Source organism: Centroberyx affinis, unplaced genomic scaffold (assembly GCF_046629955.1).
Source record: "Centroberyx affinis isolate AG114_WGS23_722 - 3 ecotype Tasmania unplaced genomic scaffold, CSIRO-AGI_Caff_v1 ptg000392l_1, whole genome shotgun sequence".
NCBI lineage: Eukaryota > Metazoa > Chordata > Actinopteri > Beryciformes > Berycidae > Centroberyx > Centroberyx affinis.
Window position 1 is genome coordinate 363,567 of NW_027279060.1, and position 26,373 is coordinate 389,939.

Genomic DNA, 26,373 nt, shown 5'->3' on the forward strand with positions numbered 1-26,373 from the left:
TGACTGATGTACTTGCACTGCAACTCTTCCCGTAATTTTAAAATATAGTTCAACAATGAAATACTGTAAAATTGTTGTGCAGTGCCTCACTCTGATTTTCTATTCCTTGGTGTAAAATAGTAAATGCATTTTGTGTGGTATAGTGAATTATGGTTGTAAATACTCTGCATTGCTGTGATTCATTCTGCATAAAAGTACAAATTTACACAGAGCTGATAGAATCTCATTAGCCAGAGAACAAAGTAAATATCAAAATGATTTTGTGTGAAATGGTCCCCATAAGGATTTTATCAACATGGCTTTTGACATAATTAAAGGCTTTGACATTTCACACTAGACAGCATGTGTTCTATATGCTAGATGTTTATATATATTTTTACCGGTTGTTTTGCAAAAACATTATATAAAATGATTATCAGACTAAATGGGCACATGTCAGAACACATATTTCTGACCAATAAACCAGTTAATATTTTGTTTACCCATGATTCTCTGGGACAGCGTTTGTGTGATTCTTCACCCTCCTGAAAACTAAAACTCCATGGCCCTTTGCTCACATAAATGATTATGCTGATCTGTTAAAATTATGTTTGAACTTGGTCCAGTTAGATCAAGGATTAAATGTATTATTCTAGTGTTGTTTCCTGATGTAAAGTTTCTACTGGCAGATATAATATGCAAATACCCCAGTCATTTGGTAAGGTTAAAGCTACAAAGCAGAACTTGTTTACAAAAAATAGGCGTGGTTAAATCTTAGTTACATAAATTTACCACTGCTGAAAACTTTACTGTCATACTGTTATTTTAATACATAATTTACAGTAAACATTTGACAACGTAGCTAGCTGAGAAAACAGTATTTTGTGTCTCATGCAGATTTTCATTTTCAAAGTCAACTTCCTCATTGTCCTGTATGTATCTAATCTGTATGATGCAGTGCAAAAAACGGCATTTTTACTGTGCTTTGGAGAATCTTTTCTCTCCGTACACATAACTTCACACGGCACTCAGCACACATCCTTAGCAGCGTCTGTAAAATGGATAAGTGGTTGAATGGCTCCACAGTGTTGTCAGGTGACATTGTTGGCATACTTGCTTCCTGCGCCCTGGGGGACAGAAGCAGTGAACATAAGGGATGAGTGGGCCGCCTGGTGTCGTCTACCTGCCTGATTTACTGTCCCGTCGCGTTTGAAGTAGGACAGGCGGAATTCACTCCACTCCAGTCCTTTGTGATCAGCCCTCCCAGATTACAGCCCAGGTGAGGCCCCTCGCACAGCCCATCAACTACAGGATATAGGAAGTACCTGTCTCCCGTAGCCCCTGGTCATCGCCCCTGGATGGCTTGTTTAATGTCAGCATGCACAACATCGTGTTTATGTTTCAATGTGCTGGACCCCGCTGCTTATACATGAACACTTACAAGTGAATCAAAGATATTTAACTAAAAAAACACAATGTAGTGGTTGCAGAATGCATCATGGTGCTTTAAAACATGAGTGTATGTGAATCGCCTGGAGCTGTGGCACTGTGCTGGTTGAACCCAGACAGCACAGCATGAGCCTGGCGTCAGGGACGTGTCTTTGTCAGACCTGTTCAACACAGAAACACAAGCCAATACTTGTGATCTGTTTGGCTGTAGCTCTTTTTGACAGCAATCTTTAATGTCACTGCTGCTGGCACCAATTATTAAGAGACAATTTCCCTCGCTTTAAAGTAAGCATGTTGTTTACATTAAAGTAGCGACTGACAGTGAGAATGGAAAATAGAAATATCTACATACATTACATCAAAACTTGTAGTTTAAACTTTTTTTTATCAACAAAATTATGAAAAGCAGCATTCCCGATGCTTATAGAGCATGCAGGCAGGCATACTAAATATTTATATATTTTTCAATTCGCCAAGCATCCCACCTAATCAGCCACCAGTATACATGAGCGTCAGGACAGACTGATACTGGCACGGTGCGGCTGATTAGAGTCAATCAACAGGGGTCAAAACCAACATTTCCTTCAAAACAACCACACAGATCAGAGGCCCAGAGTTTCTCCTCTCAGGACATCAGATAATGGCACCGCCAAATTTTCATAGAGCAAATGAAAGCCTGATTGCAAGGAGCATTTTCATTTGGAATTGGACTGCTGATTTGGTGCAGTTAGAGGGGACACCGAGGGAAAAAAGGCAGGACATAATCAGCACCTCTAAAAGTTAAACAGAACGCAGGCATCAAACAAATTGATTCGGGGAGATATCGTAAGGGAGCTGATCTGTCCCAAGAGCGAAAACAGACTTAAATCTGACATTTTGTGTTGCAGTACAATCAGTGGATTGTTGAATCAACAGCATCCAGTCTGGTCATACATTTGCTTTGAAATATCTGCAGCACTTGATAAATATTAGTTATGCCAAAGGTAATAAGGACTGGGAATTCAATGTAGGTGAAGTCATCAGCACATTTGCAGAGCTTATGAAAATCAATAAAAACTAAAACTAAAGTAAAAACTTATCTTTGTATAGTCACTCATATACAAAAAATATTATTTATTTGTTTCACTTTGGATTGTTTCTGAAAACATCCCTGTTAGTGTTGAATTGAATTATTCACAAATGTTTTATTTTTTGTATAAAACTGCACTTGTCATACAAAATTAAAACAACAATTAAAGCAGTCCAGTGTACACACTTATGCCCCACACTTCACACATATCTAGCTAGAGCAATATAGAATAGACTATAATAGAATAGTTATTTTACAAGTTATCAGTTCGGTTTTCAAATGATTTTCACATTAGCTACAACTTTGTTCCATTCTGACAGAAGGTCATCAATATTTTCAAAGCCAAAATTGGCATGTCAAGGTTACTTTAGCTCCTTTGTCACCATATGTGATGAGATCCATTACCTATTGCTGGAATTACATTCAGTTCAATTATTTTTGTCTTGTGTGCTCCGTATTTGTTTCATGTCTTGAATATTTTCAATCTCTATTTAAAACAATATACAGTATATATAAAAAAAATAACACTCTAAGCACCCATGTAAACTTCCAACTGTGACATTCACCATGGCTGGACATGACTCTCTGTGGTTGAGCATTTAGGATTAACAGTCATTAATGAATGTGCATGCAAGTCACCTCCCAAGATTTTGTACTATCGCTCTCTCAAACACACATACTCTCTCTCTCTCTCTCTCTTTCTCTCACACACTCACACACATTACATTTTCTGGATACCATGAGTGAGGAGACAGAAGTGACAGTACATACACAGCAGAAGGTCAAATTGTGCAAACCACTTTGGTGTGGTGTTGCTCTGGTATAGCCAAGTCTCCATCTACGACATGGACAGTTTTCTCCTTGAAACTGAAACATATTGAGCGACTATTCATAGAACCAACATATAAATGTACTGAGGCATATAAACAACTCACTAACTGAATCTGATAATTAATTATTACATTGAATTAATAGTGAATCTATAACTTCTAAGGTCTCTAACTAAAGATATTTGTATTTTTAAAAAAAAATGATTCAGCCAAAATCAGTGTAGTGCAATAAGTACAAAACCATTTTCTCTTACAGTAATAAGGTCAGGGATTAGATGCAATATCAGATTTCACATTGTGAGATTTCAGACAGAAAGAACACTGATTTGTTAGAGTAGGACTCTCAAAGGCTTGGCTATATTTCCTCCCTTTCCCCCTCTTTCATTTGCCAATAAAGAGGACGACTGCTGTGAAATCAACATCACTACAGTGACTTCCATTAACATGTGTCAGATAAGAGACTTTCAAGTGTCTTCAGAGAACTAAATAATTGCTATTGATATTTTAGCATTTCAATGGCCACCTTAACTCTGAAAGCTGTCATTGTTTTTATTTAAGGCTCAGGCCTTATACTTTTGGTATCAGTTAAGTCTCCCATTGAGGAGGAAATCAGAAGGCCAACATTTAAATGAGGGATAAGAGGCCTTTGTATGTCAAGAGCTAAAAGGACCTGTTTTGTCTTGCATCACTATATTGTCATTTCAATGAATTACTTCAAGGGCAAACAAAGTAATAGTGACAGCACTCACATTGTGTACCTAATGAATATTTTTTTTAATAAAAGGCCTCCCCTTACCCAATTCATTTTTGCATAATTGATATCAGTCCCACGCTGATTGACACTTCAGAATGAAACGCGTCTACTAAAAAAAGTTGATGGAATTGAGGTGGAGCGGTTTATTCATTCGGGGAAAGACAACAAGACAAAGACAGACATTTGCACTTGGGCATCATCAGTGGTATAAAGGTGATGATGGCCTTTTGATGAAATGTTTATCTTTGTCTCTTTATCCTCCACTGAATGACGTTTTAAAAGAGACATCTTGCTTTTTGAGTGCGGATCACTTCACCTTATCCAGTTTCCATACAATTTGTGTTGCCCAAAGTGTAAATTTGCATGTGGACATCACAGCTCATAGTTTGTTCTGATTATGTAGATTCACTCTGCTGAATACAGAATAGTCAGCTGCTAGTCACAGTTATGAGATCATTTGTACTCGTCACTTTTGGTTCTTATGGGGAAATTGTAAACTACCAATGACCAATATTTTACAGGAGCAGGGTCAAATAAATCCAAAAATTCATCAATTAATTCACGCCTTACTTCATATATTTTTATAAATGCTTCGCAAGAAGGGTAACACTATAGCATAATTCTGTTTAAAATGACACAATACCTATATGATGCCTTACAGTGAGTGACTCTTTCACTGCATCGTATTCTGCAAAATGTAATGCAAGTCAGTGATGGCAGCTTGGTCATCCTCTGTCCCAAACCGTTAGAACTGTGTACGAACTTACACTGGATTGACAAATCTTTGCATGGGGTTCTTGGAGCAGCAGTGAGTCCCAAATTGAATTACATGCACATTTCTCAGCCACAAAGGGGAGCCATCACTAATTAAAACCATGTGATTGATGACAGTGACGCTTCATGCCAAAGGAGGATAAATCACTCTCACAGTCACTTTGCTGCATTGGTTTCTGTCTCCACACCATAGGCTACTGTAAGTTCAACACTTACTCAGCTGAGAGGAATATATATATAATATATAATTACAAGAAGAGAATCTCTTTGTAAAAACCTGTGGATTGTTTTGAGTCTTTTGTTTTGATAAGAATTTCAATGTCTATTATGTCCTTCAGAGTGCAGCTTCTTAGTCTGTTATGTGAGATAATCTCAGAAAGAAATAGTCATTTATGTAGGCCAACATTAGTGTATGAATCTCTGTCTAATGTGTATAACTTTGACCTGCCATAAACATACGTGCTCTTAATTATGTTACGCCAAGTGAAACTATGACCCTTTAAAAGGCAAGCTGTCAACCTATCCATCCAGGGACATCACTTTGTGAGTAATCGCTGTCTAATGGCTTTTGAACCGAGTCAATGCATGGTACACACAAACCTATATGCACTCACACACACATGCGCACAAACTCACGCACACACACGCACGCACACAGTTCTGAAGCTTCTAATCTTTTCAACCTGTAGTCTTCTCTCGTGATCAGAGCCATGTTTTCCTTTGGTGTCCTACGCACAGACTAACCAAAGCAGGATTGGCACTGCTTTAATTGGGGAAACTGAGACCACAGACAGCAGGACACTGTAAATGATTCCCCATAACTATCTACAACAGTTATTAGGTAAAAAAATGTTTACGTCGAGATTTAGACCCACCGATTTATCAAACATATTGCATTATTTGAATAGGAGATTAAATTTGGCACTATCGCAGATTTGTGCTCTCATATTAATTTAGGGGCCTATAATATCAATCTTTTTTTTTTTTTTAGCTCAGTCTGTCAAAGAAAACCCTGAAATGAATGCAAGGCAGTTACAACAATGACCTTCTTGTTGGAGTTGTTGTCAAGTACAAGAACTGCAGAGAGAAAAAAAAACATATCAAAGTTTTTAATACCATTTTAGGTATGAATCGTCCTCAGGATGATAACCTGTGTGTTGCCACGCTGCCAGGGGAAATCCATATTGGCTCTCCCTCTAGGTGGACTATTACAGTGGTCTGAAACTGCTGTCTTTGGCCAAGAACAATTTTGCACTAAGCTGCAAGCAAGTCAGATCCTGTCAGTGGGTTAGTTTTGTTCAAGGGACCAATTAGTGGGTCCTACCTTAGCCTGCAGCTAAAAAGCCTAATGGTGGGGGCATCCACCTGAGAGGTGCAGTGCTCTCCCCACTGGGCTTTAATTTGAGAGAGGGGTGGGTGGCGGCTTCTGAGGCTTTTACCATTACACAGGACTTCATTGTGGCTGCTGACCGTTTGATCTTAAAATAATTTACTTAATGATCTCACCACGGGAGCAATTGGTGCTGCTCGATTAGTCTGCAAGGTCTAATGGACATGGGAAAGAAAGAGGAGGAGGGGAAAGGAGAGGGAGAAGGGGGATGGCACAGTAAGGACTAAATGAATCTGCTATGTAACCTTGGGGAGGCAAATTTTTTAGCATAAATTCAGAGGTGAAATTGTGACAGTGTTTGAGCTGTTACAATTTCTGTTTAACAAAAATTAATAAAAAGTTAACAAATGCACATTATAACTGCTCATTTATTAATATTTTACCATACGAAAGGAAATAAAGACATTGTGACGTATGAAGTGACAATTTGAATATACACTATGCTCTATGTGTTTGACTATACACTATGTTTACCTGCAGCTCTTAAGTGATGTGAAGGGTGAAGGGTTCTTTGCACTGATCCATCAGACTGCAGCCAAGTAGTTGTTGTAGTGTGGGGGGTAACTAGTACATCAGTTATACTGTATTTAGTATAACTAATATTTATATTCATGGCCAGGATCTACATTCACATTTTAGGATTTATCATATCCAGAGCAACTCATCCCAATTCCATTTTTTTTTTTTTTTTTTTTTTTTACCTAATCAAACAAGCAGCATTTATTATTTATTTTTATTATATGTGTCTATATTTTTGCTTAGTTAGCATGGACAAATACTAATTGAATTAAGAGTTCCACATAATTGCAATAAAACGAATGTCTGCTTCGGCAAGCCATTAAAGAAAACCTAGGCTACATGAATTACAATTTAAACATTACAATTTCATATTTGACTATAATTTATCATATGAAGAGCTAAAAATAATAAAACATCAACCTAAAGAACACATGTGACACTGTTAAATTTCCCATCCTCACATTGCCCATCTAAGTGTTAACAAACATGTATAAGGGTGAAGACAAACAAGAATGAAAGACAACCCAAACCCCAAGGAGCTTCAGGGACTCACAGAGTTGAAAAGGTCACTCCACTTGCAGCACAGACTCGGCCACACGGCCGAAAACCTTCCTGACCCCTGCGCCTATACAACAAGGCAAAGAGAGGGGGATGGGGTCTAATGCATCCATTAGAAAACAAGATAGCTAGAGTCAGGTAAGTTGGTGCAGTTTACAGCAATCCCTCTGGCAGCGTATGAAAGGGGAGAAGGGGGTTGTGATTAGCACAGATCACTGTTATTAAACCAGGGAGGAAGGTTGTTAGCGCACATGAAGTTGTCTGTGACATGTCATGACAAAATCTGGCTCATTGGCAGGAAGAACCCAAATAAATCTCTGAATGGAAAGTTTTTGACGGGCAGATGCAGTGTAATTTGGTGTCATCACATTTAATGGTGAACTACATCTGTTCCTCGTGTCAGCGTTATTCAGAAAAAAGCCCGGTTATAGTAATAGTCCAATGATAGCTGCCATAGTAGCCTACAGAGGTTGGCATTGATTTTCAGTTTATTGTCATAAACCATGCCAAACGCTTCAAAGAAACATATGAATGAAATGTAGTGATAGTATGCTATCTATCTTCTAAACTGTCAGCCTTTCATTCACACAATCATAAGTCTGACAACAACGGCAGTGGGGAATTAAACACAACAGAATCTTTTTTTTTTTTTTTTTTCATTTCTCAAAGCATTTAGAATAGTAACTTAAGCTAAACCCTTGATTTCAATACACTTTGCATGAGAAAAGGATGAGCTCCCAAAGCTTCAATTAAAATATCAAGTAGATGCCAAATAATGTGGTTGCTGCAGAGAGGACAAACACTTGAGCTGCGAATTAATGCCATTCACTTTGCACTCTTGATTTTATGTTGAGACTTTTACTATGACATGAGCAAAGGTCAGCCTCTTCACTTTCAAGTGGGCATTAACTATACACTTAACAATTCAGTAATTAGCAGCCACACTGAATTTAGTGCAGATGCCTTCACTGGTTTATTTCATTCACGTAAGGGCTGCAGTTAAATATTATTTCTCTTACTGTATTTTATCTTCTCAACACTCAGCAAAGGTACCAGAATAACGTATTTTAAGAAATTGGACAAACTTTTAGAAATTAATTTTCTTCTCGCCTGTTTCATTCAGACTAACAATATTGAAATAAACCTGGAGTTCAGGATGCACTGTATCCTGCTGATCTAGTGTGATACTGTACTCCTCTGCTGAGAAAAAACTCCCTCATACATGGGTGTTTGTGTAATAGCTATCAGACAGTAAGGTCTCAGATGCATTTTAAACATTTATTGACCCATCCCCCCACCAAATGGCAGTAATCCTTGCGCTGGGCTCTGCCAGAGACCACGAGGTGTGCATATTAAAAGTTTTTACTGGGGCTCCACAACACCTGCGATCCCCTCACCATTGAGCCCTGCACCACAAGAACATAAATCACCGCTTGTGAGTGGAATATCTCATGTAGGGCCAGCATTCCACAGCTCGTGCTGGGATTAGGAAATCAAAAGGGCACACGCTCTGCAAACGCTACACAAGGCCCCGAGGAAGCCAGGGTGTTGAGAAGCAGCCAAGGAGGCTCACTCAGCTCTGTCATTTATAATGCTGCCGGACTGACAGAAGCCCCTGGGACATTACCGCTACAAACCCCAAACCACCGCCTGTGTGTGCCATCCAAACAAGTACAAATTATGGCCCAAACGAAGCGGAAGAGTTACTGCAAATTGCAGGAAGCGTTCTCCTGTGTCTTCATTATCTTGTTAGCTTTTGAGATAAATGTATTTTCAAGAAATATGTTGCTGTGATGACGAACCTAACAAGGCTTTTCTTTCCCACTGCGACAGGCAGAACTCGCCGTCTCACTAAACATGATGCAGGTAAAATAATCTTGGATGATCTGGAAATGTTTGAGTCAAAATAATAAATGCTATCACCTCATCTCAGCAGGGGAATGTGTGATAAGCATTGTACAAATTCATCAGTTGCCCTACTGTACAACTGCATTGTCCTGGAAACCATACTATACTGTGAGAAATGCGATGTACTCAAAGCCTTCTATGGATCCTTATCCTATGTTAGTCAAAACATTGGTGAGATTAATTTGCATTTATGGAGTGAATGATTACATAAGTACACTATATGAGGAATAAAGGTCCCAGCTCAGATTAAGGCTGATTGACAGAAGCATTGTCTGGTGGGGCTTCACTTCATTTTGAGGAGCCCACAGTGACCCCAGGCATTATGACCCGCATGGGGGCAGTGCCAGTCTCTCAGGATGCTGATTAAGTGGGATAAACCAGCCCATCACACACAAGTGGCCCGGCCGTCCTCAGGGGAGTCCTCACCGCTACCTACGGCCTGGTCACGCAGACACACACACACACACACACACACACACACACACTCATCCTCTCTCTCTTTCTCCCTCTCTCTCTCTCATACACACACACAGGTGACTTTTGATAACATGCCATTTTAAAATAATAAATTTAGTTTGGTGCACTTCAGTACAGAAATGTTACAAAATTGTTTAACTGGAAGAAAATAATGGTCCAATCTAAACATCATATTTCTGTTCCAAAAGTTGGATTTATCTCACTATTAAGCCTTTAATAATTTGAAGTAATTTCATCCATATAGGCTATTTAAACCGGTGGGTTTGTGCCTAAGCCTAATTCATGGCATATGCTCTAACTACGAGTGTGAACTAACCAAACAATGGGGATTGTACAACAATTGTAAGGTAATGGGTGCCCTTAAAGCTTTTGTATCCCAACAGAGGAACACTTAAAACAAGCCTTTCAAGATAAGCGGCCGGCTGTTGTACTGCGGCTTCCCCAGTCCCCCAGGACAGCATATCCATCAGCAGATGCCCTCGGGTGTGGGCTAACAAATTTGTTCATTCTGGGGCTTACATAACACAGCAAGAGGCTCGTGAGTATCGGGCAGGATTTTGTGTGATCTGACACAGATTCCACTGCCAGGTCGAGCACCTACCAGTAGTCTATTTTTTTTTTTAACAAGTCAGTACAGGGGCGTCAATTAATTAAACCCTAACTGTGGAAAAGTTCCTACAAATAGTATTTACCACCAAAACTTCAAAACTGCTTTATAGGGACTACATTTCGGGGGCAAATGATTAATGACTGACAAGATATTATTATTTCGTCAATGTGATAAATTACTAGACGTACCAAACTATCACAGTGCTCCCCTGATGTGTGTGTGTGTTTTTAGATATGACTTCCCTTTCTAGAAAAATAACAACGAGATCAAATTCGTTCCCAGGTCAGCGACTGTGTAAAGCTCTGCCAAAAGAAAAAAGCCAGCGCCCTCTACAGGACGCCGACGACAGTCACGGTGGCCACATGTCACCAACTTCACAAGATCCCCGAGAAAATATGCGATCCAGTGTGTTAATTCATATTCATTTGTTTTTTCTCATCTTTTTTTTTTCATCTTGCACAGGTCTGCAGGACTTCATTCAGCTTCTTTAAGCATCTTATTTAAACAATTATGATAAACAATGAGTCAACATAACAATGATTTGCCTCACCATCAGATAAACAGTATCAACGATGCTTTTGCTTGTGATATTTTGCGCGGCCTATCACATCTGTAGTAATTTCTGTCAGAGATAGGCTATATAACTGATATGTGAAACATGTTCTCAGTTGCCTGACCTACATTGAAAGTAGCCCTGCCTCCCTCTCTCCGGTCCACTGAGTCCTGTAGAGGGCGTCCTTGTGGTGTGGACCTTCTCACATCCCGGGGTCACATGTGTTGTTACACACACAGCAGGTTAAGGTTAGGTTTAGGTTTAGTTTGATGTTATTTAATATAAATCTGTTCCACTGTTTTTCAAAAAACTATTTGTTAAAATCTATTTGGAGTCTTGTGATAATGTCATATGTAGTTCTAAATACTGGATTTATTTGATTTTAGAATTTGAACTTGTTTCTTGTTTCGTGTATGTATTTAAGCCAGTGGGTTCACAACCTCTGATGTTACTATGAGTGTGAACAAAAAAAACAACAGGAATTATAAGACTATTGTTATGGCAGTGGTAATTTTAAAATCCATGTGATTCTCAAATAGGTTTGAGTTTAGTTAGGATATAGCCAAACTAAATTGATTTACATTTATCTAAACCAGAAGCATAATGTCTCTCAAGCTAAACTATAGCCTAAGACATGAAAAAAAAATCTCTATGCCTTATCTGGACCTAAATTGAACTATTGCAGCTCTTTGAACTTCAAATGACTGAACATGTTTTAACTATGAGTGTGAACTAACAAAACAACAGGGATAATACAAGTATTGTTATGGAGGTGGTAATTAAAAAAAAATTAATGTGAATTATCAAATAGAATTTGCGTATGTTTGACAGCATCCTTTGCAAATATACATTTTTAAATGTATATAAAAAATACAGTAAAGTAATAAAAAATAATAGTAATAAAAAGTACAGTAAAGGTAAAAAATGTACATTTAAAAAGTACAGACAAGAGATCCACAAGATAAAAGACCTAAAAAGTAAACTAGTGCAGTTCAAATCAAGTGAAATAGAAAGTTAAAAGAACACAACAAATACTCCCACTTTTAGATGCATATTGTGAGTGAACCCATATGTTTTTCTTTAATTTTGTTATCCCCTGTCCTTCCTAATTCTACTCTTGATCTGATATGTACGTCAGATCTCACTAAAGGAAACAAACAATAATTGATATCATGGCTCATTTGAAATGATGTAAAATGGTATAAATTATTATAAGAGGTAGCAGTAGGATAGTAAATAGCCTACTGAAAGAGAGAAACTAAATTTGAACTGTGAGGTCTTAAATTCTGCATTGATTCTTGTCACTGCAGATGATACCTTGAAGAAGCTGTCTAGACTTGCAGTGTTGTCACTGTTCTGTCGCCATAGTGACTCCCAAATTGACTCTCAAAACAAACATTCACAGTGAGAGAATGTGCCTAGCATTGCTTTTTTATTAATTAACACATTACTTACAGAGTACCAATTAAAACGCCTGTCATGTGTTGTGCTGTCAGTTCTAATAAGTGTGTCAGGATGGAGGGGGTGACATGATACAGAGAGATGTGACACGGTAACAGCAATTTAGAAATGTAATTTTATCTTACCTGAAACACCTGGTAATCTGAAACACCGAAATGCATTGGCACTTTTGAACGCTTTAAGGGTTTCACCAGAATAAAGAGATGGGTTGTGAATAAGCTATATGCATATACCATGAAATGACAGATCAGGGAGTTTATCTGCAGAATTTTGTGGTGTCGGTGATGTTGGTGGCAGAGCGTAAACGTCACATCTTCCAAGGACTTCAAGCTTGTTGTATCATCTGTAGTTATAATGCTGTTTTGGGAGTCAATTCGGGAGTTAGAACAACAAAACACTGACGTTACTGCATGGATAAGTTGCTTCAAAATATGCATTTACCTTGTGCAATGTGTAAAGGCAAAAGATAAAGTGCAACACGTGCATTAAGAGAGCATCAAGACAGACTATATGCCACACACACACACACGCACACACACAAACCATTTCAAATGTATTAAATTACAATATTATTAGTAAATGGATTATGCATTACTGCAGAATACAGATTTCATTTCCAACATTGTGCAGTTTCAATGGTTGTAGGAGATAAATGAGCTTAAATATTGACAGGCAGATTGCAGCACAGTCTGTCTTTTTGGTGGCATGTTGCACAGCGGGTATGAGTGTTCAGTTGAGGGGTGGGAGGGGGAAGGGGGGGGTTTAGATGATTGACTGTGTTTAAGTGTCAAGTGATGGACGGAGTATTAGGAGGGCTAGTTCAGCAGTGGACAAGCCTTGGCAAGAAAATGGTTGAGGTGGCGGGTATAGTGCCAACTTTGACGGCATCTTTTCCTAAGGGTAGTTTTTGGTTGCTTGGGTGGGCAGGATCGGGGTAATCTTTCTTGCTCACTTTCTTGCCCTGACATTACAGGTCCTAGATCAGAGGCAGCTGGCAGACGGTGACCCGCTGAGCGTAGATAGTGCAAAGCTTTTTTTCCCCCTGTGAAGGCCAAACCAACTGTGATGGAGGGTGGAAGGATATACCTCATGATGCATCACTACAATTGGACTGGGCCTGGTTTGTGAGATGGTGACCTTCCTCTCTTTCCATATTGTGATGATAGTGGGGACGTTCTCATCCCATTTGACGTCGTAAGAGGTTCAGGACTTCAGCAACTTGAGTGAATCTTGTTCTCAAGCATGTTAACATCTGTGCTGATTTCCAGAGTAAAATGAGCGTGTGGATTACATCAGGAGTCATCTTCATTTTAACTGCATGAGTGCGCTACCTCCAGGTTGTTATTAGCACCATAGCAACAGGCAAGCAACCTCTTCTGAGTAGGTGGTCTTGTCATTTGCTAGTGATGAGGACCAATACAGTGGTGCCACCTGCAAATTTGAGGAGTTTGTCTCACTCAGTCTCCTCTCCGTTTCCCTTCCTGGGAGTCTATTCTATGAGGCTAAAAAGGTGGAAAAGAAATCCACTGTACCTGAAAACGAGCATGGTGAGGCTGAGCTTTTCCAGAAATTAAGACACTCTTGTATGTGTCTGTTGTCAGAGTCTTACGTCGAAGAGAAGTTAAGTGAAGTGGCACCCCAATGATGGCCAAGATGGTTGAAATGCATCATAAGACTCTTACATAGACTACTCCCCTCCTCCCCATGCAAAAGTGCCATGATTTCTGGAGAGGCTCAGTCTCATTGCACACTCAATCAGGTACAGTGGCTTTCTTTTCCACCTGATTTAGATGAGCCAGTAAAGAGCACATTGTCACCACACCTACAAAGCATATCAGACTCTTTTGTCTTTTTCTTGATGTTATTCAGGCCACTGAGCTTCTTGGTAAACCATGGCTTATCAGTGGTTTAGACAAATCCTGCATAGTGACTACTATCTCCAAAAGCATGGCTTATATACTGTATAGAAATAATTCATTTCAGCTTTCTCTGCTTGATCAGTGTACCAGTAAATATACCCCTAAGCTATTTTATTTGTTTAAAGCACTCCGACCACTGGGCTATATGCTCTCAAGATGAGGTGTTCGACCCTTGTAAAAGACTGTTGCTTGGGACAACGCTGCTAACACAACACAAAAACTAAAGTGAGGATGAGCCTTTCTACAAAAGAGACCCCACACACACCCACACACACACTTTTTACTAGTTCCTAACCTATAATTCAGGTCCATTGCTGTCACAAAGATGAAGTACGTACATGGGCACTGTTTGCACCTGTTTATACTATAGGAATGTTTTGGATTACCATATGCCACATGCTCTATACTGTGTCATATGTAGGCTGCTGTCCAATCAAATAACTATAGGCCATGACATGGTAAATATCAGAAAATATCATCATGTAGGCCCTAGTTTAATCAAACATGTAATGATTAAGACCCAGTATTTACAAAGAAAAACAAAAACAGTGGAATAATATCAAAATGCAGAAAGAGCACACTGGGAGCAAAGAACCTGCTGATCTTGCCAGGCTTAAACTAAATAGACTGGTATTCCTCTACATCAGGTGCTTAATGTCTCTCAAGCTAAACTATTTAATGGCGTGAAAGAATTACTCTAGGCCTAAACTGAATTATTGCAGCTCTTTGAATTTCAAATGACTGAGCATGGCCTATGTACTGACTATGGGTGTGACCTAGCAAAACAACATGAATTGTACTAGTAGGGTATTGTAATGTCGGTGGTAATTTTAAAAATCCATGTGGAAATGTTTTGTGCATTTTACACTTTTCACATTTTTCAAGGAGGCAAACAACGATAGGCTACTGGTATGATTGATATACTGGTTCACTTGAAATTCTGTAAAATAGTACACATTGTTAGGGGTAGTAGCAGTATAGTAAATACTAAAATAGAGAAACTAAACTTGACTGTCATTGTGGATAAGGGTCCTACATGAAATCATAAGTTGCTTCACAATTTGAATGCACCTTGTGTGGCGTATAAAGATAACTTGCAGTGATTGAGCATGGTGGCTGTCGCTAAGCAACGGAACGCTGAACCGCCCCCAACATTCTACTGCACATGCCAGTCTTGTGGGCAGAGAGTACAGAAGATAAAACTATGCTAACACCAAATTATTCACGTAGGGGCTAGCTAGTTTGTTGCAGAAAGTGGCGGTGTTAAAAGATGTCAAGGTCATAGAGCAACAATGTCCGACGACGAAAGTGTGCCTTCTTTTTTGGAGGACGACAGAGTAAAGTTTATCGAGGAAAAGGTTTGTCGGTTACTGCGACTGCAGCGCGAGACATGGGAGAAGAGTGCAGTCAGCCAAGAGGTCCAGACACTTCTGAAAGATTTCTTTGAAAAACAAAGTATTATATTTTTCTCTCCATCAGCGAATGGCTCTCTGATTGCTTCAAAAGAGGTATGCCTGTTGCAGAATTTGCAATACATTAATTAAGATAATTATCTGTGTAGTCCTTTGTGACAAGTAGACCACTTGCTAAATCAGTTTGGATTTGACCTGACTGATTTTATTTTCGTAGATATTGATTGAACCTGCCATATCTAAATGTTTTGTAGTAAAAACTTGTCATCTTATTTGAAATGCAGGGCCCACCTGCTGCTCAAAACAAGGAAGTCTATGTTCTTAAGAAGAGAGTTGTCCCCCTCAACTCTGAAAATTGCAGGGAACTTCTACTTTTCGGCCTCCTGTCTCCATCACCACTGCCGCAGCTGTCAAACACAGTTGAACAGGTGATTATTATACCCTCTAGCCTGCCATCTATCTAATATCACACCAGTGAGCTAATTGGTCCTGTAAAGAAAGCAATTTACTGTAAGTGGCGTCAATTATTTTGGTTATGCAGATGACCTGTTGTGTTTTATAGCTTGCCTTTTGGAGAACTGAGTGAATTCATTCTGTATCTCTACTCAAGGTATGCATTCCACTGCTGTCAAACAAGAAAAACCATCACATGTGGCCAAACCTAATGTCTGAGGACATTATTCGACATGTTGAGAACATGAGGAGTAAGACGTCAGTTGTCCGGGGCCAGATTTTAGGGAAAACTGTCCTTCCTATTCCAACAGCGACAGCTTGGATAGAGAATTCTGACAATACCATCAAAATGTAAGGAAATACCCCCTTTTTGTTTTTGTATCAGAGACTAGCATCTTAGTCTTTTTTATAAGTATATAAGTGTTCTCCATAAATGGCCTCTATATTTTTTCCTGTCAGGTATGATAGCTATGACAGGACATTGGCCCACACCATAGAGTCCCAGGTCATCAGCTGGACCAACCTGATCCAGAGGGTTTTGAAGGAGGATTCAGCAGAGCTACTTATGAAGGGCTTTCATCCAGGACCCAATGTAGAGCTGGACTTCTGGGCCTCCAGGAAGAGCAATATACAGAACATTTATGAGCAGGCATGCATCTTCCATAATACACACTATGATTTCATTTTTTTTTCATCTCCTGATTTTCTTCTCAATGTTAAAGCTATTGGTACTTTCATTCTTAGCTTCAGAGTCCCATTGTGCAGAAGATGGCGAAGATCTTGGAGAATATGGAGAGCAGCTATCATCCAACAATCAAAACTCTGATTGGAAATGTATTTGATGGTAAGAAGTAGCCAAATGATACATAATGCATTTGGTGTTTTGTCAAATGTAGGATGTACAACACAGCCCATGTGATTAACAAAACTAGTTGTCTCTAAGCATTTTGTTTATATTTGCAATGGGAATTTCTTGTGCAATTACAAGCGCTAAAAGAGGCCCAGGACATTGATCTCCATCTACGGCCACTGCGTGCACAACTGTCCCAACTGGAAAAGGAAGGATTTCCTCACACTGAGCCGTTCATCCCTGCGCTCTTCCACATGCTCTTCCTTATCTGGACCCACTGCCCGTCTTATCGGAGGCCAGCACGCATCGTGGTGCTGCTGCAGGAACTTTGCAATCTGCTCATTCAACAGGTTAGCCTCCTCATTTGTAGCATAGCGATGGATTACGTCAAGTGACACAGCCTTGTGACATTTCTGCTGATGTAAACGTTTGTTGGAGGGCATGGTGTGTGGAAAAGTTTAGAATGAAGTGCATAATCATTCTTTTGTGCAATATTCAATTGAATGTTGTTTTGCTGATGTTAGTCTGTTTGTGTTACTTTAACGTCACTAATTGTCTGAAACAAACCAATAATTCACAAATATATACCATCTTTCACCCTTTAGGCTTCAGATTACCTCTCTGCAGATCTGCTACTCAGAGAGGATGCAGACGAAGGTCTACAAAGGGTAAAGAGGGTGGTAAGAGTCTTCAGATGTTTCCGGGAGAGTTACCAGACCCAGAGGGAGAAGTTGGGCCGCCACATGAAAAATGCACCCTGGGATTTCCCGTCTGCCATGGTTTTCACACGTTTCAACCTGTTCCTTAATCGTGCGCTACAGCTGGAGGTGAGGTCACATTTTCACCTTGCTTAATATCATCTTCATAGAATTTGTGAACAAACTGGTTTTGTTTTCTTTTACAATACGTTGTCTTTTCAGGACTTGTTTGAAATTATGCTGGACTTTCAGCGGTTGGAAAAACTGGAATTTGGTGGACTCAAAGGCAAAATCTACAGTGAGCAGGCTGCTCAGATGTATAGAGAGTTCAGCGACCACTGCCAGGTGTTAAAGCACAGTGAAAACAACCTGCTTGATTGCAACTCACAGGTGATATTTGTCTAAAAATCACTTTGTGTTTGACTTTTTCCAGATGTATTCCATAACTACTAGTATCAAAATGATTATAGTTTGATGGTTGAAATATGTTTATAGCATATAATTGCCTATTGCTACCTTCATCTAACACTGATATGGAAAGATCGTAGTGGTGTGTTGATTTAGGCAGTTTATTGCTGTGGAAATTTTGTTGGCCACTCTTCTAGAGTAATGTACGTCACAGCCATATATCAACTGGGTCTACATACCTAGATAAGATATCCTCGTAGAAATTAAACATAATTGCTGAAAGGTGAGTAATTAGCTGGCCATGTCAGGACAAGTGTTTCTGGTCATAAATGTTTGGTTAGTTTGTTTTGGTAAGGCCTAGCAACGCTAATTACTGTCAAACATCCAATTGGTATTTTTGGTATTGTGACATGTCTCCAATATGTGCTGTAAACATGATTTTTACAGTCAAAATTATACCTTGCTCAGGAAATATTGGCAAGGACTTTTATAGATTTAGCAAATTCAAATAACATTCATAATCCGTAGCCTTTCACATTGCAGCATCCATCATTGAGTACTGATGAATTGTTCACTTTCTTCAAAGGATTTTGAAAAAGAGTATAAGGATTTCAAAGTGAAGATTGTGGACTTTGAATGCCGCCTTGCTACCATTCTTTGCTTGGCCTTTAAGGATTGCTCAGGATTGGAATCGGCATTCAAAGTAAGTGATGCTGGCTAGTGGGGATGATGTTGCTGATGACAATGTTGATAAAGTGAATAATGAACGACAGAGCTACTAAGTGGAAGACCAACATCATCTGAACAGACATTTGTTTTTTGTCCTTAAGCTGCTAGTTATTTTTGGACCCTTCCTGGAGAGAAGACAAATCAGGCAGACATTCACTCCTAACTTCCCTATCCTGCAGCAACATTTCAGAGAAGAGTTGGAGAAATGTAAATACCTGTATAAATCCCAGCTCAATCAGGTACTGTATGAAAAATGGAATATAGTATACTATGTAATCTAGGCAAAATATGCATTGTTTAGAGGTCATTCAGTCCTTTTTCATAATTTTTTTTGTTTACAGATGGAGACTGGTCTGACTAAGAACATGGCTCACACATCTGGAGCCTTAAAGTGGGCAAAAATGCTCAGGGAACGCATTCAAACCCCATGGGAAAAGTTCAGATTTCTGTTTGACATGTCAGTGCAAACACTTAACTGTTCCAATCAGTGAATGAATGAATGAAGTAAATTGGTAAACAAACAACTAATAGATGCAATGACTTTTGTGGCAGGCTCATGAGTGATCATTGTTTCACAATTCATGTAATGTTTCCAGGCCTATGGAGGGTGCAGAGATGGTGCAGGAGTACCACATGTACATGGAGATGTTGACTCTCCTGGACCAGTATGAGGAGGACATTTACTCTGACTGGTGTAATGGTCTGGACCAGGTCTGCCTGTTCAACCTGAACCAGCCCCTCATCTCTAGAAATATCTCATCTGGTTTGATCTCAGTCAACTTCAATCCAAAGGTAATTTACATACCAACTAGCAGGTACTCCACCAATGCTGAACAATTCTCCAACTTGCTGTTACACCCATCATTCCTATCACTTCATTTTAACTTAAATTGATTTCTTGACCCTGCAAAGATACCTGTAGGATTTTGAATTAAGTCTCTATCTCCATTAGTTTCATAGTTATGGCTAAAAAACAATAATCATCTAATGGCGTGAATCCCAGATCTGAATCACAAACAAAATCTAATCAGTTGTCCCTCAGCCTAAATCCTGCCTCTCCACCAATTTTCATGGAGATCTGCTCATAAGTTTTTGAGATATCCTGCTGACAAACAGACAAACTAACGGGTGAAAACATAACCTCCTTGGTGGAGCTAATTATTATGTATTAGCATTATTTCATCTAGTTAATGTATTCTCAAAGGGATTCTGTTAGTTCAGACAAAACATTTTACCAACTTCCCACTGTGACGCTCTATGTTGAGTTAATCACCATTTCCTTTGCCACCTTAGCTGACTGAAGTCTTGAAAGATGTGAAGTATATTCAGACTCTCAATCAGATCAACATCCCTGCAGCTGCAATGGCCGTATTTCAGAAGAGTGACATGTTCATAAAGGTTAGAAACAAACTTATTACTCCATGAATTACAAACTTAAACCTATTAGCTCTTGCGTATCTGTCCCATTGTCTAGCATGCCCCATCACTCTCTACACACTTGTATTTTCCAGTATGTGAGCAGTCTGCAGCTATTGGTTCAATGGTACAACAAGCTGAAGCAGACAGTGCTGGAAGTGGAATTTCCTCTCATCAGAGCTGAGCTGGTGTCCATAGATCTGCAGTTGACAAGGGCAGAGACCGACCTGACATGGCAGGACCCAGACTGCTGGAGCTTCATCAGCTCCACCAAAGACCTGGTCCACAACCTCATGTGGCGAGTCCAGAGAACCAAGGACAACTGTGAAGCCATCCAGTCGCTGATGAAGGGATGGAGCAAACAGGCCATGTTTTGCAGGAAGGACAACAAGAAAGGCGCTCTCATACTGCTGGAAGACAGGGGAGAGCGTGTCAACAAGAAATACAGCTCCATGCAGACGGATGGAGACTCTGTTCACAAGCTGGTGCAGGTGTGTATGGCTGGATTCTCACAATACATTTCACAATATATTCATATTATTCACTCTTGTTCATTATCATTTGCTTCAGATAGACTTGTTGCTGTAAAGAATATAAAGTATATGAAAGTAATATGAAAGTAATGGGTTAGCTCCAAAGCCTTTCAGGGTGTGGTAGAGCATTTTCATATTTTTATGGATGATTATTCCTGCTCTAACATAAGATAAGATATCTATTATCTAACATGAGATTACAGCACCTGAAAAGAACACTTCTATGCACAGGACACAGAAGTGGAGAATATTCATATTATATTTATTTTGTATTACTTCATGTGCTTGTCTTTGGATTCAGTTTAATTGATTACTGCAGGTTTGAGCAGATAACATCCAAATTTAACCTCTTTTTGGACAGTGAAGTTTGACGTTCTGTTTTGCGTTTTTTATGCAAATAATTTTCAAGCTTCTAGTTCTACTTCTACTTCTTCTAAGTAATTTCATGTTTTTTAATGACATCCTAAAGATGAGTGCTTCATATGGAATATTATTTTGTCTGCCCAAATACTTTGGATGCTCTTCATCATGGACACAGTGTATAAAACATGCTCTATTTGTTCAACTGTTGTTCTGAAATGGATGAAAATACCAATACTCAAATTAAATCTTACTACCTATACTTTCCCATAGTCACTATCACTTGAAATCCAAAGTAATACGAGTACAAAGCCAAAACATTGGACAATGTGTCACTATCTAAATGCATTTGGTTCCCACCACCTCTCCAATATTCTCTAATCTCATCAGGAGAACATGGTCCTTTTCCGTGCTGACCCTGCTTCAGAAGCATGGCAGTTCTACCTGGAGTATGTGGATGAGATGGTGGTGGAGGGGCTCTTCAGCTCCATCAGCCACTCTCTGGAGTTCTTTGTGGAGAACATGGAGTCGTGGCCGTGCCAGGCTCCTCTGTTTGAGGCTCACCTGCTGCTGAAAGGCTCAGCAATGACCTTCCTCCCCTCACTGGAGCGAGATGCAGGGGACGGCCTCTATGAGCTGGTAGAGGGACTGGTAGGAGACATCTTCAAGACGTCAAGGAACGTGAACAGGGTGGTTGCTCACCTGAACATGGAGAGCTACCAGGTATTTTGCTCTTGTAACGATTTGGATATTACAACAGATTTTCTTCCAATTTACTCAATTATATTATATGTCCATGTTGAGGCCTGATTGAATTTGTACATTTGTATAGGTAATATTAACTCCATGGGCGGTATTAGGCAAATTTTATATTTAAAATACTGTATTTGTACATCTTTTAATTTAAAATAATAAAAATAATTGATCACAAAAAAGTTTTCAGTCACAACAAAGTAAACTAAATTGGCCAAAACTAAATCAAAATCTATACTTTACTCTGATTTCCTAAACTTTCTGGTACTGATTATATTGCCCTATGTGGCAAACCCCACCCATCTAATGCTCCAAACAAGTTAAAACAAATAACTAAAAACTATTTGCAACAGGTATGTGTGTCATACACCTGAGGTAATATATAATGTAATATAATTATTACAGGATGTGATGGATGACATGCTAGATCTGTTGGATCTGAGACAGGAGATTATGGAGCGAGTGGAGAACATTCTCAAGAAAGCACTAAATTACCAGAGAACGTTTGATTGCTACACCCATCTCTGGCTCGATGACCGGGCTGAGTTTCTCTGTCAGTTTCTCCTGTATGGACATGTGCTAACGAATGAAGAGATGGAGGCTTATGGAGAGGATGTACTCCCAGAGAGCCCACCCACAATTCATAAGTTCAAAGAACAGGTGAAAATCTTTCATATTTCAGGAATCACATTATATGTTCCATGCATGCCTTGTGTTTCTAATTTAGTGTGGTCTTAATTTTACAGATCGATTATTATGAGGACCTCTACACTAAAATTTCCAAGGTTGAAGACTTCAGAGTGTTCGATGGATGGTTCCGGGTGGATATTAAGTTCTTCAAAGTCAGTCTTCTTAACACCGTAAAAAAGTGGAGCTGGCTGTTCAAGGAGCATCTCATGACATATGTCACTAACAGGTAAAATTCCTTTCTGCATGGCTATTAAAGACAGAACATACCTTAACAATCCCCTGTTCTCACTCTGCATGCGCTCCCACACAGTCTGGATGATTTGGAGGAGTTTGTCCGAGCCACAGTTGAAGGGTTAGGCCAGGCTGTGTCTAAAGGAGATCACCATGGCTTGGTGGAAGTAATGAGTCACCTGCTGGCGGTCAGAGACAGACAAACAGTGACAGACAGGATGTTTGAGCCTCTCAAGGACACAATCATCCTGCTGGAACGATATGGAGAGACCATACCAGATCAGGTCTACTCTCAGCTGGAGGTATGGATGGAAGGGAATGAGTTAATGCTTGCATTTTCTGCCAAGGCTAACTGCAAATAACAACATTAAATAATACGATAACAGAAGAACATTTGATTTTATTGTCATGCAAGCAATCAGAATATTTATAAATGTTTTGTGGCCATTACACCTTTAAGAATAGAAATGAACTCTCTTTTCAGGAACTTCCTGAAAAATGGAGTGGGGCTAAGAAACTGGCCCTATCAGTGAGGCATGAGGTGGGACCCATGCAGAATGGAGAAGTGATGGTTTTACGAAGACGATGCATGGCATTTGAGGTGAGAAGACACTTCTGGTTCTCCTTTCTAAAATCAATTTCACAGAAATTATATATGAGCATTGACTGATCTAAAGACCATACAACTGATGTCTCATTCTGCAGGTGAAACAAAGTAAATTCAGGGAGAAGTTCAGAACAGAGGCACCCTTCAGTTACAAAGCAGTGGATCCCTACATCACTCTAGAGAAAGTAGGAGTTTAACCGTTTCTTGATCATAGGTTTCAAATCTCCAACTCTGTATTGTACACTTTGGATAAAACAATTGCCATGTGCTGTTTCCTAGTCTGAAAAAGCAATCAGAGACTTGGAAAAAGAGGTAGTAGAGCTGCAGGAGTCCACAAATCTATTCGACGTTACCATCCCTGACTACCGAGAGATCAAACTCTGCAGACGAGAGATCGCTGTCCTCAAAGAACTCTGGGACATTGTTGTATATGTGCAGGTAAGTAGCTTAATGTATACTGTTTACTTAAATGTCCCTATTTGTTCATGAGGGAATGGAAATACTGCTGAGTGCTTCATCACCTTGTCTACAATAACTCAATAACTTGACTAGCCTGTCCTCTTGCAGTTTGTCATTGATTATTTGAATAGCAGCGTTGCCCTGCAGCCTCTAAATGTCCCCATTAAGCACCGTCAGCCCATTCACCCCTCTGCTTGTGTGTCTTTATCTATACAGAGCAGTGTGGAAAACTGGACAATGACCAAATGGAGGCAGATAAACGTGGACCAGATGGATGCAGAATTGAGGAGGTTTGCCAAGGTGAGGTCACCAACAGTGCTACATCACACCAGCGCATCTCTCCTGCTGTCTTGCTCTCATGCACCGTTGCTGTTCGGAGCAGATGCCCCCAATAACTAATTATGTTTACCTGCCTTCTGTTTGTGTAGGACATACGGAAGCTTGACAAAGAGACCCGCATGTGGGATGTGTATTCTGGGTTAGACCTTTATGTGAAGAACCTGTTGACGTCACTGCGGGCTGTGAGTCAGCTGCAGAACCTGGCAATACGAGAGCGCCATTGGGTGCAGCTCATCAGAACAACTAAGGTGCAGAAATACACACAGTAGAGGTCTTGAATAACTTTTTTTTTATGTTAAATGTCTTGGCTTGAGTCATGGAAATCTGAGACTTTTCCTAATGACTAATTCTTTTTAAGTAGATGGACTTCACCATGACTGATAGTACCACCTTGGAAGACCTCTTGGCTCTGCAGCTCCATTTGTTTGAAGAAGAAGTTCGCAACATAGTGGATAAGGCAGTCAAAGAAACGGCCATAGAGAAGGTTCTTCTTCAGTTCTCAATGGATCATGATCATAAAGCCTGTCATCCTCCTGAATGATGTCATTCAGTCCTCCAGACCCATCCCATAATGCAATATACACCACACAACATTTCTGGTTAAGTCTTGTTAGGTGTGTTTATGAATCCAATCTGATACTCCATTCAAAAAAACGCGAACATTCTGCATCAGATGGTAGATATGACAAAGGAAGATAAAAATGTGTTCAATATTTTCAGTTTTGCTAGCATGTAAATTAAAATGCTCTGATGAAGACTGTTCAGAGGAAATTATTCTCGCTTTGCAGGAGAATTAGCTTGCTACCAAACTTACCGCTGGAAACATTCTTACACACTGCTGCATGTACTCGCACTCTGAACAGTTTGGAGAAAGATGCACTCAATAAACAAACAGGATTTCTGACAGTACTCAGAATTACAAATGGTCTAGTTAAGGATTAAGTCCAGATACCTTTCACCATGGGATGGCCGGATGGGTATGAAAAAATTAATGACATCAAACTAGGAACCTGTCAACTATATGAGCATGGTCCATTAGTAAACGTTTTTTACCACAGTATACAATTGATATCAGTCAAAAGTTTTTATTATTATTATTATTTTTATTTCAGGTTATAACAGAGATAAGTCAAACATGGGCATCAATGGAGCTTTCATATGAAGATCACTACCAAACCTCTGTGCCTCTACTTAAATGTGACGAGGAACTCCTTGAAACTCTCGAGGATCACCAGGTAGATTCATACGATATATATTAAGGTGTATTTTACATGCGATCTTATGAATTGTATTCTTTTTAATCATCTGAAATAGCTTAGAAAAATGTCTGTCTGTACTACACAAGAACTGGTTCTCAAGATCAGTTGTCTGTGAGAAGCACAGATCATTCAGTGTTGAATAGAGATGAGAGTGCAGTGAGGGGCTGCCCCGTCTGACTGTCTAACAGCACAGCTGAGAGTAGAGAGGTCCCTATTGAGTCCTCTGATTTATCACTGCTGTAGGACAGAGGGCATTGTTGCACTGTGGCTGTCTTTGTATGCGTACACCAGATGCGTTGGGGGGTTATAGCCAGCAATTAGAAGTCTTGCCACTTGAATGCCTCCATCTTTGTGTAAACCGAATGTCTCCTCCCCCACTTTTTCTATGGCCTCCATAGCATGGCATGCTGATATAGAAAGAGAATGAATAAGCTTGGAATTCAAACTACTAAAATATTCAAACTACTATCTACTGTGATGTCTGGTTGTCAAGATATTAATCTCTCTTGGCCACAAATTGTGTGACAGTTTGGTGCGTTTGAGTTTGACTAAAGCCCAGTGATAGACAATGCACAACTCTCTCTCTGTCCTCATCCTCCAGGTTCAGCTCCAGGGCATCTGCCAGAGTAAGCATGTAGATCACTTCCTATCCCAGGTATTAGAGCTACAGAAACAGCTGACTGTGGCTGACTCTGTGCTGATGGTCTGGATGGAGGTCCAGAGGACTTGGGCCTACTTGGAAAGCATCTTCATAGGCTGTGATGACATCTGCCACCAGCTGCCTGCAGATGCACACAGATTCCAAGCTATACATACCAAATTCCAGGTCAACTTATTTATATTATGCAATATTACTATTTAGAAGCATAGATACACTAATTCCACTTTTCCCACCATTTCAAATTTGATTAATGTGGTTGTTTTAT

General features: G+C 39.6%; 1 protein-coding gene across 2 annotated transcripts in view; it reads left to right on the forward strand.

Annotated features, from left to right (window-relative positions):
* Positions 1-15,542: 15,542 nt before the first annotated feature.
* LOC139641632 (dynein axonemal heavy chain 11) overlaps positions 15,543-26,373 on the forward strand; it is a 42,200-nt gene continuing 31,369 nt past the window's right edge. Inside the window, exons 1-26 of one of the 2 annotated variants that reach the window (XM_071516136.1) lie at positions 15,543-15,774; positions 15,963-16,090; positions 16,273-16,466; positions 16,575-16,764; positions 16,860-16,959; positions 17,104-17,315; positions 17,571-17,792; positions 17,886-18,053; positions 18,658-18,774; positions 18,902-19,063; positions 19,148-19,257; positions 19,397-19,592; positions 20,094-20,198; positions 20,312-20,707; positions 21,500-21,832; positions 22,268-22,522; positions 22,609-22,778; positions 22,863-23,085; positions 23,268-23,384; positions 23,489-23,575; positions 23,670-23,828; positions 24,066-24,149; positions 24,278-24,436; positions 24,550-24,672; positions 25,301-25,423; positions 26,049-26,273. In XM_071516136.1, coding sequence (XP_071372237.1) covers positions 15,543-15,774; positions 15,963-16,090; positions 16,273-16,466; positions 16,575-16,764; positions 16,860-16,959; positions 17,104-17,315; positions 17,571-17,792; positions 17,886-18,053; positions 18,658-18,774; positions 18,902-19,063; positions 19,148-19,257; positions 19,397-19,592; positions 20,094-20,198; positions 20,312-20,707; positions 21,500-21,832; positions 22,268-22,522; positions 22,609-22,778; positions 22,863-23,085; positions 23,268-23,384; positions 23,489-23,575; positions 23,670-23,828; positions 24,066-24,149; positions 24,278-24,436; positions 24,550-24,672; positions 25,301-25,423; positions 26,049-26,273 — 4,590 coding nt within the window. Of the gene's footprint in view, positions 15,775-15,946; positions 16,091-16,272; positions 16,467-16,574; positions 16,765-16,859; positions 16,960-17,103; positions 17,316-17,570; positions 17,793-17,885; positions 18,054-18,657; positions 18,775-18,901; positions 19,064-19,141; positions 19,258-19,396; positions 19,593-20,093; positions 20,199-20,311; positions 20,708-21,499; positions 21,833-22,267; positions 22,523-22,608; positions 22,779-22,862; positions 23,086-23,267; positions 23,385-23,488; positions 23,576-23,669; positions 23,829-24,065; positions 24,150-24,277; positions 24,437-24,549; positions 24,673-25,300; positions 25,424-26,048; positions 26,274-26,373 lie in introns of both variants that reach the window. The other variant, XM_071516135.1, reaches the window with a different exon arrangement.